Raw genomic sequence first — 12,442 nt, 5'->3', positions numbered from 1 at the left:
CTGCCTGTTTGCTTTTGTCTGTTTGGGAAGAAACTTAGGGGTCACAGGCTGTGTGAGTAAGAAGGACCAGATGTTTCCGACTCATTTCAGTGTGACTCAACATCAGCACAGGTTGGTTGCCAAAATGTTTGATCTTTAAAAAAAAAAGGCATCCATTAGAAAATGTGGCACTTTGCAAAAATGTTATTGGTCTCTTTCACACAGAGATTCTGCAGAAATAGACCCATATAAAACCCACAGCATTGATTTTGCATTTATTCAAAGTTGTCTCACATAAGACAGGAAAGGGCTTTCGAGTTGTTTTTTCAAAAACAATAATTGGGTGTACAAGTTTGAATGTATTTTGGAATTTTTGTAATCTACAAAATTATAATTCATGGTTACTATGGTACCCATTATGTCATTGTATGGTCATATCACCTCGTACTTCGGTACGTGATAAACCCCCCCCCCCCCCAAAAAAAACCTTAAACTATATTAGGAAAGCAGGAAGTGAACAAATAAAAATAATTAATAATAATAATAATAATAATAATAATAATAATAATAAATAATATTAACAAATAAAAAATAAAAAATAATAAATAATAAATAATAAATACAAAGTAAATAATAAATAAATACAAAGTAAATAATAAATAAATACAAAGTAAATAAATAATAAATTTAAAAAAATAATAAAAAAAATATATAAAAAAGAAAAAAAGAAAAATATGAAAAATATGAAAAATATGAAAAATATGAAAAATATAAAAAATATAAAAATTATAAAAACTATATTAAGAAAGCAGGAAGTGAACAAATGTAACAGTTCCTGATTGTAAAAGTACCAGATGGAGGGGTAGGATTGAATAAGCTTTGCTTCTTCCTACTCTTTTTGGACATGTGGATCTGTGAACTGATTATATGATGCATTCAATTGGAATTTGAATGTTCAAATGAAATAAAACCATTACCATAATTATCCCCCACTGATTTGATTTAATGTCCATCCAGTACACATATAAAGATTCAATCTGATTTTGGGCCCGATTCCCTCCTACCAACCAATGTCAGCAAAGGCCGGACAATCTGATATCACTGCAGTTTTCCCCACTTTGTCCTTTTTTAGGTCATTTGATTATTTCTATTGTGCATTGCTAGTGTAGCAATAGCATGAATGAAATGACACATACAGTATATAAGATGCACACAAATTATGCTTTAGGTGTAAAGTGGGCCAAACCATGGCACAACCGGCCTAGTGTTGGGTTTTCTGCCACAGACCTACCTTTTTTATAGGAATATTTTGGATTTTTTTTTTTTACATTAAGTTGTATGACATAATCCATTAGCAGTGACTTTAAATGATCAGACTGCATCAAATGATACTATTCAAATCATCAAACAGCCATCATCTTAAATTATGAAATTTACCGTAACTATAAAAATGTTAGATGGGCCAAGTTTGAATTTGCTCAAGCGGATAGAGAGAGAGAACGCCTCAGAGGAATTTCCGTCCTTTTTTTGGTTTTAGGGGCCTGACTTAATTACAGCTGTTATTTTTGTCATGCGTCCCCTTTTGATTTTCAGGTTCTGGATCAGGGTCAGGACTTAGTTCATGCTGGGTTCGTCATAAAGCCTCTCTGAGCCGTGTCTTGATACGACTCTGAGCTTGATGGTGGGAATATGGGGGGGGGGGGGGTGAGAGTTTAATTAGACACAGGTGTTAAGGGAGGAGATGGGAAGCTGGGGTTCAGGTTACGAGGTCAATGTCAGGCCAATACATACATTTATAGGCGTGATAAATTAGTTGAAATATGATAGTCGGTTCAGTGCGTATTATGAAGTGCTTATCGAAATCTTAGACTGTTGCAAACAGGAGAGATCAGTCCTAATTTTTCAAGCAGTAGTCATGATGTGAAGTTTAGTCCGCCGCTCTTAAATAAAACGCATTTTACATTTTTAGGCCTGCAGGTCGGCACTAAACAAGCACCTATCTTTGCTATGTTCGGGCATCTTGTCAGCAGAGTTGCAGCCAAAACAAAGTCCAAAAGCCGTCCGCCCCACCTATCTAACCGGAGATAGTGTTACTGCCGGGACATCTGTCCAGAGTTGGCAGATACAGATGTTGACAGCTGTGAAGCTGAAAGGAAGTTCCAACCACTCCAAAGTCCAAATGTTGTTTTTTTTCATTTCCTTGTTTTTTTTTTTTTTTTAAAGATGAGGAGGTCTTCCTTTGGGAATTAAAGGAACCAAAATGAATGTGCCCAGTTTCCTTCAAACACAAAACCGTATTATGTATCCTGAATGTATGCGTTCTGACTGTTAGGTCTCGCGGAATCGGGGACTCCTTTTGTAATCTTATTTCAGCAAACAAAAACATACTCGGATACAAAACACTCACCCAGACACCAAGTTGATGACTCATAGTACCATCTGATGCACAGCCTTCTCTAACTGAGACCTTCTGTGGGCTTGGACTACAGTCAGCACCATGTCCATAGTCGCTATTGCCAAAACAGTATTTTTTCCAATTGATTCACCACTCGACTGGTTAGCTGGGATTTATTGAGAAACTGCAAGGATGATGCATTTTTATTTTTGAACAAAAAACAGAAGGCTGGTTTCAAATAAAAAGGTGTCACCACTTTTTTCCTCTTGTTTTTGTAATCTGCTTTTTGTGTTTCTTGTGCAAGACTATCTTTCCCACATGTATGCCATCCATTTGTTGTGGTGGGGGTTGCATATGTTCATGAGACATAGTTACATGTTTATTATCGAGGGTAAACAGGTCGCACCAAAAACATTAAAAACAAAAATGACTTGCCCATGGGGAATCCTTAAGGTGAGAACTACTTGCCCGAATATGCTAATAATTCATCAGATAATAGTACTGATGCATTGTATTTGGAGGAATGTCTGAAACGTATGTTAACATGGCATACATATACTACCTTACATATCGTAGTCGTAGTAAGCAGTGATATTTATAAGTTGTGCACCACAATGAAACATTATTGAATAGACACATTTGTGTACTAGTAAAGTGTTTTTAATCCAGAAAAAAAATGCTCAATTTGTGAAGCAAAGGTGAGAAAAATACACAGAGAAACGGAACCGCTAGATTTTGTAGCTTGTGCAAATGAGCACTTGGTATTGGATCTAATCGGTGGTGTTTCATTGTGACCACTTCAAATTGTCACAGCAATGTAGTTCACTCACCTGTGCCATCATTTGATTTTCCGCCGCTAATAAAATACTTGTTTAGGAGGCACTGTTTCATCACTTTTTGGCGTTTTCCTTCAGAAGTTGTTGAAGAATTAGACCATGTTGGCAGGGACACCATGATAGATGTTTTCGTAGTCAAACCATCGCGAACAAGGTAAAACACGGACTGTGGATTGCGGATCGCGGTCTAAATAAACGATTCTGATTGGTCCATTTCAAGATTTGCAAGGATTGGTTTGCAAATTGCCACCGGAATTACGCAGTCCGTGTTTTACCATTGCCAGTATGGCATTCCAAAGTGCACTTATCCGACGGGAATATCACTGATTGGACTTTTACTGGATTTACGAATTTTGTTTTAACTTGCCAATGTACCGGGCCATTGGTACATCGTTATTATCGAGCTCTGTAAATGAATGAATTTTAGTGAAGGTATTCTTTATTTTCATTTTTCTTCAAGGCCAGCAGCTCACAAAGCCGATAATAATTTTGTTGTTTTTCGTATTATATGCCAATAATCTCTTTCACTGAGGCCTTCTTTCTAGCTCAGGTTATTTGAGGCTCTCGCAGTCTAAAAATGTGAGGTCAGCAGTAACTAATGCACTTAAAACCTGATGATAGTTCTTGTGTCTGACAAATAGAGCTTACTCTGCCAAATCCCTTTTGTTGGGCTGAATTTTAAGTGAGACATCTCGTCTCCTAGATGAAAATAGATGCAATAATCTAAACAATCCCGTTTTCTTTTTTTTTTTTTCCACTCGGGGAACTCATCCAAGAGAGATCCCGCTTTTCAATTTCTCACTTTTCCATTCTCGGTATTGTTGAGTTGATCTAATCATAATCGTGGTACTTTTCTTTGATTCAGACCTCATCAAATCGTACGGATGTTTTGTGTGCACCGATGCAGAAGGTGCATTTTTTCCCGAGATTTCAGGAGTCTGAATTGTACGGCCATCAAGCTTCCATGGCATATGAACATATCTTCAGTTTTAGAATTGGCTTTCTTTTCAGTGTGACTGTACCTGATTAGCAGAGACCACGTGTTCAGACACAGTGAGTCATGGGATAGGATGTGCAGCGGAGAGGTTCCTTTGTATCCTTACTGCACGGATCTCAAGTCGCCTTCCAACTTTTAGTTGTTTTTCTGAGCCTCTGTGTGCATCTTCCCACAGCTGAGAATGCAAACTGCTCTCAGATGGAAGTCGAGAATTGAGTGTAACAAGTGTTTTACAATCAACTAGTGCCAGCTTTAGCATCCGTTGAACTGCAGGATGTGATTGCTTTTGTCCAATGCTTGGACTATGCAGATTGTTTGTGGCGAAAGGCACAATGTTGTAACAAGATCTGTGTTCAGAGATCTGTATAACAACATCAGTCGGGGAAGAAGGAAGTATTAAAACGGTTGCGTTGTGGGTTTGTGGTACCTGCTTGAAGTAAACTATAAGAAGCATACAACTTAAGTATGTAAATTACTTTTCAGATTACTGCTTTCCTTTACTAACTTTTCTAGCTTATTTTTCTTTTGATCAAGAATCATTTATGGGCATGATTCATTTGACCCAGATCTAACAGTTTTATATTCAGAATGTGGCTCTCTCAGCCCGAATCCTCTGTTTTTGATTGGGTTAGTCAGGCAGACTTCCACTCTAATAACTTCCATCGGGACGCCTGGACTTGCTGCATCGGCGGTGATGACGCAGCAGAAATTGTGGTGAAACTAGCGATTTCACTGAAGACATAGCTAGCTGGTGGTTATCGAGGGGATTATAACCAAGCCAGATCTTTCAGAACTTCAAAGAACAAGAGCGGACCGGGTAGACGGTGTGGAACTGAGGTTTGTTTTTTTTCTGGAGTTGTAATGCCGATTGGAGAAGTTCCCGCCACCCTCAGCAATGAGTGCAGCTGGAAGACGACTTTGATGGAGACCTCCCATCATTTTTACAGAATGATTACAAAAAACAAGATTTTGGGGTACATGTGACATGTTCCTGTTTTAGCACAAGATCTTGCGTGATAGAATTAATAGAAAAGAGGAATCATAATGTCATCCTGGCAGCATGTGTGGTTAACCCAGGGCTCGACAATAACGATGTACCGATGGCCCGGGGCAAGTTAAAACAAAATTCGGGCAAGTAAATCCAATCAGTGATATTCCCGTCATACTGCGAAGAGTTTTTTTTTAAAAGCGGTTCTTGTTGGGTGTTGGTAAAACACGGACTGCGTAATTCCGGTGGTAATTTGCAAACCAATCCTTGCAAATCTTGAAATGGACCAATCAGAATCGTTTATTTAGACCACGGTCCGCAGTCCAGAGTCCCCGTTTTACCCACACCCGTTCTTTTGTTTTTAATCTAGAGCCCTGTAACCCATCTGCTTCACAGACGGGTGATTCTAGGTTTCTGTGGAGTTTGCATGTTCTGCCCATGCAATTAAAACTAGCTGGAAGGCAAAGCTCTCCATTTACCGATCGATCTATGTTCCCACTCTCACCCTATGGGTGGGTATGAGCTTTGGGTCATGCCCGAAAGACCCTTTCCCGCCCTGTCTTATGTAGGTACTTCGGGTGCTCAAGCGACTGAAATGGTTTTCTTCCGTCGGGTAGCTGGACTCACCCTAAGAGTCATCCGGACTCAAAGTAGAATCGCTTCTCCATTTAGTCCGGATGCCTCCCGGACGCCTCCCTGGTGAGGTGTTCTGGGCATGCCCAGCCGAGAGAAGGCCCCGAGGTAGACGTCGGACACGTTGTAGGGATTATGTCTCACAGCTGGCCTGGGAACGCCTTGGTGTCCTCCTTGTGGAGCTGGAGGAGGTGGTCGGGGACTGGGAAGTCCGGGCTTCCCTACTGAGACTGCTGGTCCTGCGACCCGAATAAGCGGAGGAGAATGGATTGGCGACTCTAAATTGTGTGAATTGTTGTTTTCCCAGATGTGCTTTGTGATAAACCAGCACCTAGTGAACGACTTCTCTGAAGTGAACCAATTGGAGCCGTTCCTTTAAGTAGACAGTTTTTTTTCTTTTAAAGCTGCACGTGATTGGTCAAAATGTGTGGTGCTTTATTTGTGGACTCCGAAGAAGGAGGAAGTGATTACACACATAAGCAAGATGGAAAGGTGAGGGAAATGCAGGAAGGAAATGCTGTTTGGGGTCCAAACTTCCCATCACTGCTGGCAACGAGTCCATGGTTTATCCCAACTCCGGACTAAATCAGCTCGGATCCAGATCACCTGTGATCTTGAACAGAATACCTACCCACATTATTGGCCATTCATGAAATGGACTGTTTGATTATGAATCAACATCAGTATGGATGGTTTCAATCCACCAAACAATATTAGGCATACAAATTTAGTTTTTTAAATTTATAAAAAAAATTTTTTATTAAATTATTTAATTAAATTATTTATTATTATAAATTATATTAAATTATTTTATTAATTTATTTTTTTTAATCAGAGGAAACAATAATTTAGTTGTTTCTATATAAGAAGTTATCCAAATGAACAAAGCAGATGTACTAAATTAATGTGTGACCATATGCACTTTTGTGCAACAGTGCTTTATGTGGCCACGCTAGAGCTATCCCACAGTGCTCTGTAATTAGTCCACTGTACACAGAGCTTGAATGTTGCTTTGCTAACGTAAGTAAAAAGCAAACAGACAGACTAACCATCATGTGTTATTGTTACGTTCGTGTACAACTGAGTCAACAAAGGTTTTAGTTGAGTAAGAGTGGCTAAGTTAGAAAGTGTCTCATTCAAGCGGGACCGTGATTCTTTTTGTTGTCATGAAGGTCATTTGGATGTTTTTGTGACACGGTGCCCCTCTACACTGACAGCGGTGATAAAATAAATGAGGCATTCAGCTGTTTGGTATTGTTGGGATCTTATTTCTAGCGGTGCACAGTGCAGCATCGATCATAACCGCTTTGTACATTCTACTGGATAAAGCTGGTATTGTTCGATTTTACCGATATGAGTTCAATTATCCTGTCAAAGTCAAAGCCAGATTATTTATTATTCATGTTTAAAGCAAACTGAAAGCACCAAAAATGTTTTTCCCTTTTCTGTCCCTGTCTTATGCAGGTACTTCGGGGTGCTCAGCTCATAGCAGTGGCGTCAGCTGAAGGGGGCGCGACAGCGGTTGAAGGCACCTCTCTCCCCCCTGACATCCAAGTGCAATACGTCCAACTTGCCCCCGTCACCGATCACGCAGCTGCAATACAGGTAAATGCTGTAAAAAAAAAAAAAAAAAAACACCAGACACCGACTCCTCCGGGCTCTTAGTACCAAGTGTAAACAGTTGCTTAGCAACACACTAACACACCGACACACGCTAACATTCCAAGTACTTGAGTAAACTCATCCACATCAGTGGCAATTTACATCGTTTTTTTTTTTTTTTTCCTCAAAGACTTCAGAATAAACTAGAACAGCACTCAGTACATCACAGAACTGAGGATGAGCTGTGAACAAAAGTGGAAAGAAAACAAGGAGTTCCAAAACACATGTCGAGCCGCACATGTGGCATTAGGCAGTTTCTGCAATCAGCAGCTTAGGCTTTAACCAGAACGAGGCAGTAAGATGGCAATGAATGACCTTTATTATTTAGTGTGACGCCCATAAAAGTTCATGCTAGTCCATTTCAACTCAAACATTGAAAAAAAAAACAACAAATTCCTCTATCCACATGTTTATTCTTTTTTCCAGCGTAGTCTATAGGGGTATATTACTCAGCACATGTGCCACACATTCCCAAATTATTCCCGTATTTACAAAGATGGTAATCAGATTTGATTGACACAGTCAGAGGTATTAATCCAACAATGTGTTTATTATTGTGGTTGTAGTTTGCAGTAGTGTAGATCTGAACAGCATCATACCGAGCTGTTTCTAATATTTAACATTTTGCGGCTTTGGCTTGGCTTGGCTTTGCCGGTGATTTTTTTTTTTTTTTTTTTTCATAGTCAATGTAAGCACCGCAAGAGGTAACATCTGATTTTTATTTAAGAGCTTTGCATTTGCACCATAGATGAACAAATGCACGGACATGGTCTGCTATTTAAAATTCTTATTGAATGCCACCGCAGTGTGAAATGTGGAACAGACAATTGCTGTTGTAGCCTGAAAAGTGGCCCGAAGAGACAAAAACACATTTCCAATGCTTCATTTCCCACTGTGATTGTCACCACATGTATGGTATTGCAAAGAAAATGGCTTTGTATTGTTCAACAAAACAAGAAATCAAACAGTCGGTTTGTTTTCCCAGCTGATTGATGGATTTCTTGGTCGTGCAGATAATACGATCCTGACGTCTGACGTTCATCAAGCTTTCACAGGGTTGATAAGTTAACTGCCAGCTTTTCCTGGCCTTGATTTTTTTCAAGTAAACCACTTGTTCACGATGCAGTGTCCCTTTTTGATCAGGTTTGTTATCCATGTGGAAAAAAACTTTTTATTTCAGTTTAAGATGTCCTTGTTTGCGGGAAAGAGTCCCCCCCTGTATCTTGAGGTTTATGTATCTTCAGCGTATTATGTAGCCACAAACATGAATCAAGGTGACGGGTTACAATGCAAGCTAAGTGGTACCGAGTGTGGTATGACAGCTTGGTTTTGATGTCCGAGACTGTAAACATTGCTGATTTACAGTTCAAAGTTCAGCCAGAGGTTACTGCGAGTATTTATCTCTTCTCTGAAGAGTGTGGAATTGAGAGAATTACTCTCATCTGTTTCCAAACACATGGTAGCATTTATACAAGTTCTTGAAAAATTACTCTCACGTTTTGGATTTATTTATCTCTGCATTTTAATTTGAACTTCTGGATAATTCCCATGCGCTACAATTTCCTCAAGATGGTGTTAATGTGGAGAAAGTATTGGTGTGTGTACCCACTGGTACCACATAGTACTAGCAACTGGCTTCTTTAAATCATGTCAGAGCAGTCTCTGAAAAGTCCAATTCTAAGCAGGGGGGAATGTTATCCTTCCAAATGGAGAGCGAAGCCCTTGCTGTGATACTTTAACATGGCCGGTATCCTAGCTTTTCTATGAAAAGTATCCATGTGAGTTTTACTTGGCTTCCTTAATCGCAATACTTGAACTATGCGAGTTGCTGTGACGCAGCTGCGTTCAGCGTGCCGGGGCTAAAAGGGAGGTTTCAAATACTGCAGGTGTGTTTGATGGAACTTCTGGCGCCGAGTCACTCCCGATGTTCACGGTCACCAGGATTGTTGTTCACACATCAGCTTTCACTGTTAGATATTAAACACAGTCAGGCGGGGCATTCAAGTACAAACAGAACATCTCCTAGATACCAACATCGGCATAATAATCAGAGCTGACTCATTCATTCATTCATTTTCTACCGCTTTTTCCTCACGAGGGTCGCGGGGGTGCTGGAGCCTATCCCAGCTGTCTTTGGGCGAGAGGCGGGGTACACCCTGGACTGGTCGCCAGCCAATCACAAGGCACATTTAGACAAACAACCATTCACACTCACATTCATACCTATGGACAATTGATCTCGGGTCTCCTAGCTCTGAGGCCTGTGCGGTAACCACTCGTCCACCGTGCAGCCCCGTCAATGAGTTCAAAAACGAAACCAATTTTATGAAAACAAGACAATTCAAACCACAAAACAAAAAAAAATACTTTACATCATCCATTCAATCAATTAATCATTACTAGTGATAACAACTGGCTCCTTAGTGGTGGAATTGAACCCTGGTCTCCTAGCTGTAAGGTCTGCGCGCTAATCACTTGTCCGCCATGCCGCCTTTGTTGCAAGCGCTCTTCCAAATTAAATTAGTAGACTGCAACATTCATTCATTCATTTTCTAACGCTTATCCTCACAAAGGTCCTGGGGGGGTGCTGGAGCCTATCCCAGTTGTCTTCTGGCAAGAGGCGGGGTACACCCTGGACTGGTCGCCAGCCAATCACAGGGCGCATATAGACAAACAACCATTCACACTCACATTCATACCTATGGACAATTTGGAGTCACCAATTAACCTAGCATGTTTTTGGAATGTGGGAGGAAACCGGAGTACCCAGAGAATACCCACGCATGCACGGGGAGAACATGCAAACTCCACACAGAGGTGGCCGAGGGTGGAATTGATCGGCCTCCTAGCTGTGAGGCATGCGTGCTAACCACTCGATCGCCGTGCAACTGAGATGAATTAATTTCTATAGCACAAAATTCCAGGATTGTTGGATTGTTGATCGCATTCTTCGATACGAGGGGCATCGTCCACTGCGATTTCTTGCCACGGGGTGATAGTTGTGGCGGGACAATTTATTATCTATATACAGTATATTTATTATCAATCTATCACAATGATCTAAGCAACATAAAGCACCACTCGATTTTTTTTGCAGTCTACAGTCATTGTGCTTCCCTTAAAATTAATGTTAAAATATTGTATTGTTTTCGTAGACACAATCTTGTCTGTGTTATGACACACCTAATAAAATAAAATAAAAAAATAATCAAACCTGTGGAAGTATTTTGTAAAAGTTCTTACATATCACACAACAACCAGCATGATTGAAAACTGTTGTCACTGGAAAAGATTTTTAGTACAACATAATTTTATATCCTGACTGTGAATTTTAATCCAAGGAATCAGGCCGCTAACAATAGTTTTGGTAATTTGCACTGTTGATGTTTGATATGTCCGCTTCCCGAAAGTAACCGTGTTGCGGTTTTGTGTTTCCCAGGCGGCTGAGCTGGCTCCGACCCTACAATCGGACATGGAGGTGAAAGGGACCATCCAGGGAGAGAACGGCGAGGTGGTCCAAATCGTTACATCTGTAGCTACCTGAAGCGAGGCAACCTGATTCGGGGGCTGGCAAAAAATTTTATCCAATACATGTCGCCACAGTGTGTCTGCGGTCCGTACATGCACAGACATCGAAGTTGGAAACCCTTTTAACAAATCCTAACGGTCAACCATGATTGAACCACCGGTTGCTGTCCCTCTGTAAAATGTAGTTCCAGAGAGCCAAGCAGATGTTCACAGAGAAGTAGACCAAGAGTCTTCAAAATCAGCTCTTCTCTTTCTGGTCTTTTCATCCCAAAGTAGACCAAGAGTCTTCAAAATCAGCTCATCTCTTTCTGGTCTTGTCATCCCAAAGAAGGATCCATCCCACCCCTGATTGCACAGTGGGATTATTGTCTATCCAGGCAGGGCGGGTGCTGCTAATGCAGACCACTGACACACGTACTTGTTTACAAGTATGAAACATACTAACGTTTAGACACAAGTAGCTCGATCCCCATTTGGGGTTTTAAACGTTCGAACCCCACCTCGCTCAAGCAGTGCTGTGTTCATTTTCGAATCACAATTTCAGTCACTAGAGTGGAACTTGGAATTAACTCTTGTGTTGAGTTTGTTCATAATTTAATCCATATTTCCATCTCCTGACTATGCGCCCACTCTCGTTTTTCTTTTTGTTTATTATTTGATTTATCGGAGATCTAGGGGAAGCTTTCATTTCGAAAGATCTAGACCATGAAATAGAGGTGGTGCCGTTGTTGTCCAAGTTGGGTTTAGAATACCAAACAAACTGAATATGTTAATAACCCCCAACTTTGTCTTTGGAAATATCCATTCATGTGAATAAACCATGTATGTGGTTGCCATAAAAGTGTTTTGTCTTTTGGTTTGTTTTCCCTTTTCATTCGTTTTCCATAAACTGAGGTTAGCAAAAGTGTTTCCAGACTTTTGCCTCCAGTCATCGAAAACGCAATTGGTTTATTTGTTGAATATAATGGCAGGGCTTCTATATACTGTAGATAAACAGCATGACAGCATTTCTGAACACTTTGATCGGTCAAGTCAAGACACTGAATGTGTTTGCGGGGTTTTGAACGGTGATTCTCTAAAGATGAATATGTTTAACTGAACAAGAGATATTGTGATGCTGTGAGGAAGTTTTCCCATGCTCGCTGTGATGTAATGGTGTATTTTGGAATGAGAGAAGTAGGCGAGAACATGAACTTGATAAAACAACATTTAAGTCTTGACTGCTTCCTCTTGTTTCTCAGTCTGCTGTGGCTGCCTCTGACCTTTTTTCTACACGGACACTTCATCTTTGTCCATTCTCTTCATTCCATCTCCCTTATAACTGCTGCACGACTTAACTCGTAGTCTTACACTTCTTTCTCTGAGTGTTACATACCGTTTTTAGTCTTGGACTAAGTTTGTGGGGGATAAACTGGAAGACCCAT

At 40.3% G+C, this 12,442-nt stretch overlaps 1 protein-coding gene across 5 annotated transcripts in view; it reads left to right on the top strand.

Annotated features, from left to right (window-relative positions):
• The window catches only part of banp (BTG3 associated nuclear protein), a 33,530-nt gene extending 21,294 nt beyond the window's left edge, over nucleotides 1-12,236 (top strand). For all 5 annotated transcript variants that reach the window (XM_058075664.1, XM_058075666.1, XM_058075661.1 and 2 more), the window contains 2 exons: nucleotides 7,293-7,433; nucleotides 10,930-12,236. In XM_058075664.1, coding sequence (XP_057931647.1) covers nucleotides 7,293-7,433; nucleotides 10,930-11,034 — 246 coding nt within the window. In that variant the 3' untranslated portion in view covers nucleotides 11,035-12,236. The remainder of the gene's footprint in view (nucleotides 1-7,292; nucleotides 7,434-10,929) is intronic.
• The last annotated feature ends 206 nt before the right edge of the window (nucleotides 12,237-12,442 follow it).

The sequence above is a fragment of the Doryrhamphus excisus genome, chromosome 6, assembly GCF_030265055.1.
Source record: "Doryrhamphus excisus isolate RoL2022-K1 chromosome 6, RoL_Dexc_1.0, whole genome shotgun sequence".
Classification (NCBI taxonomy): domain Eukaryota; kingdom Metazoa; phylum Chordata; class Actinopteri; order Syngnathiformes; family Syngnathidae; genus Doryrhamphus; species Doryrhamphus excisus.
The sequence above is the reverse complement of the archived record's forward strand: the minus strand, read 5'-3'. Positions and strand labels throughout refer to the sequence as shown.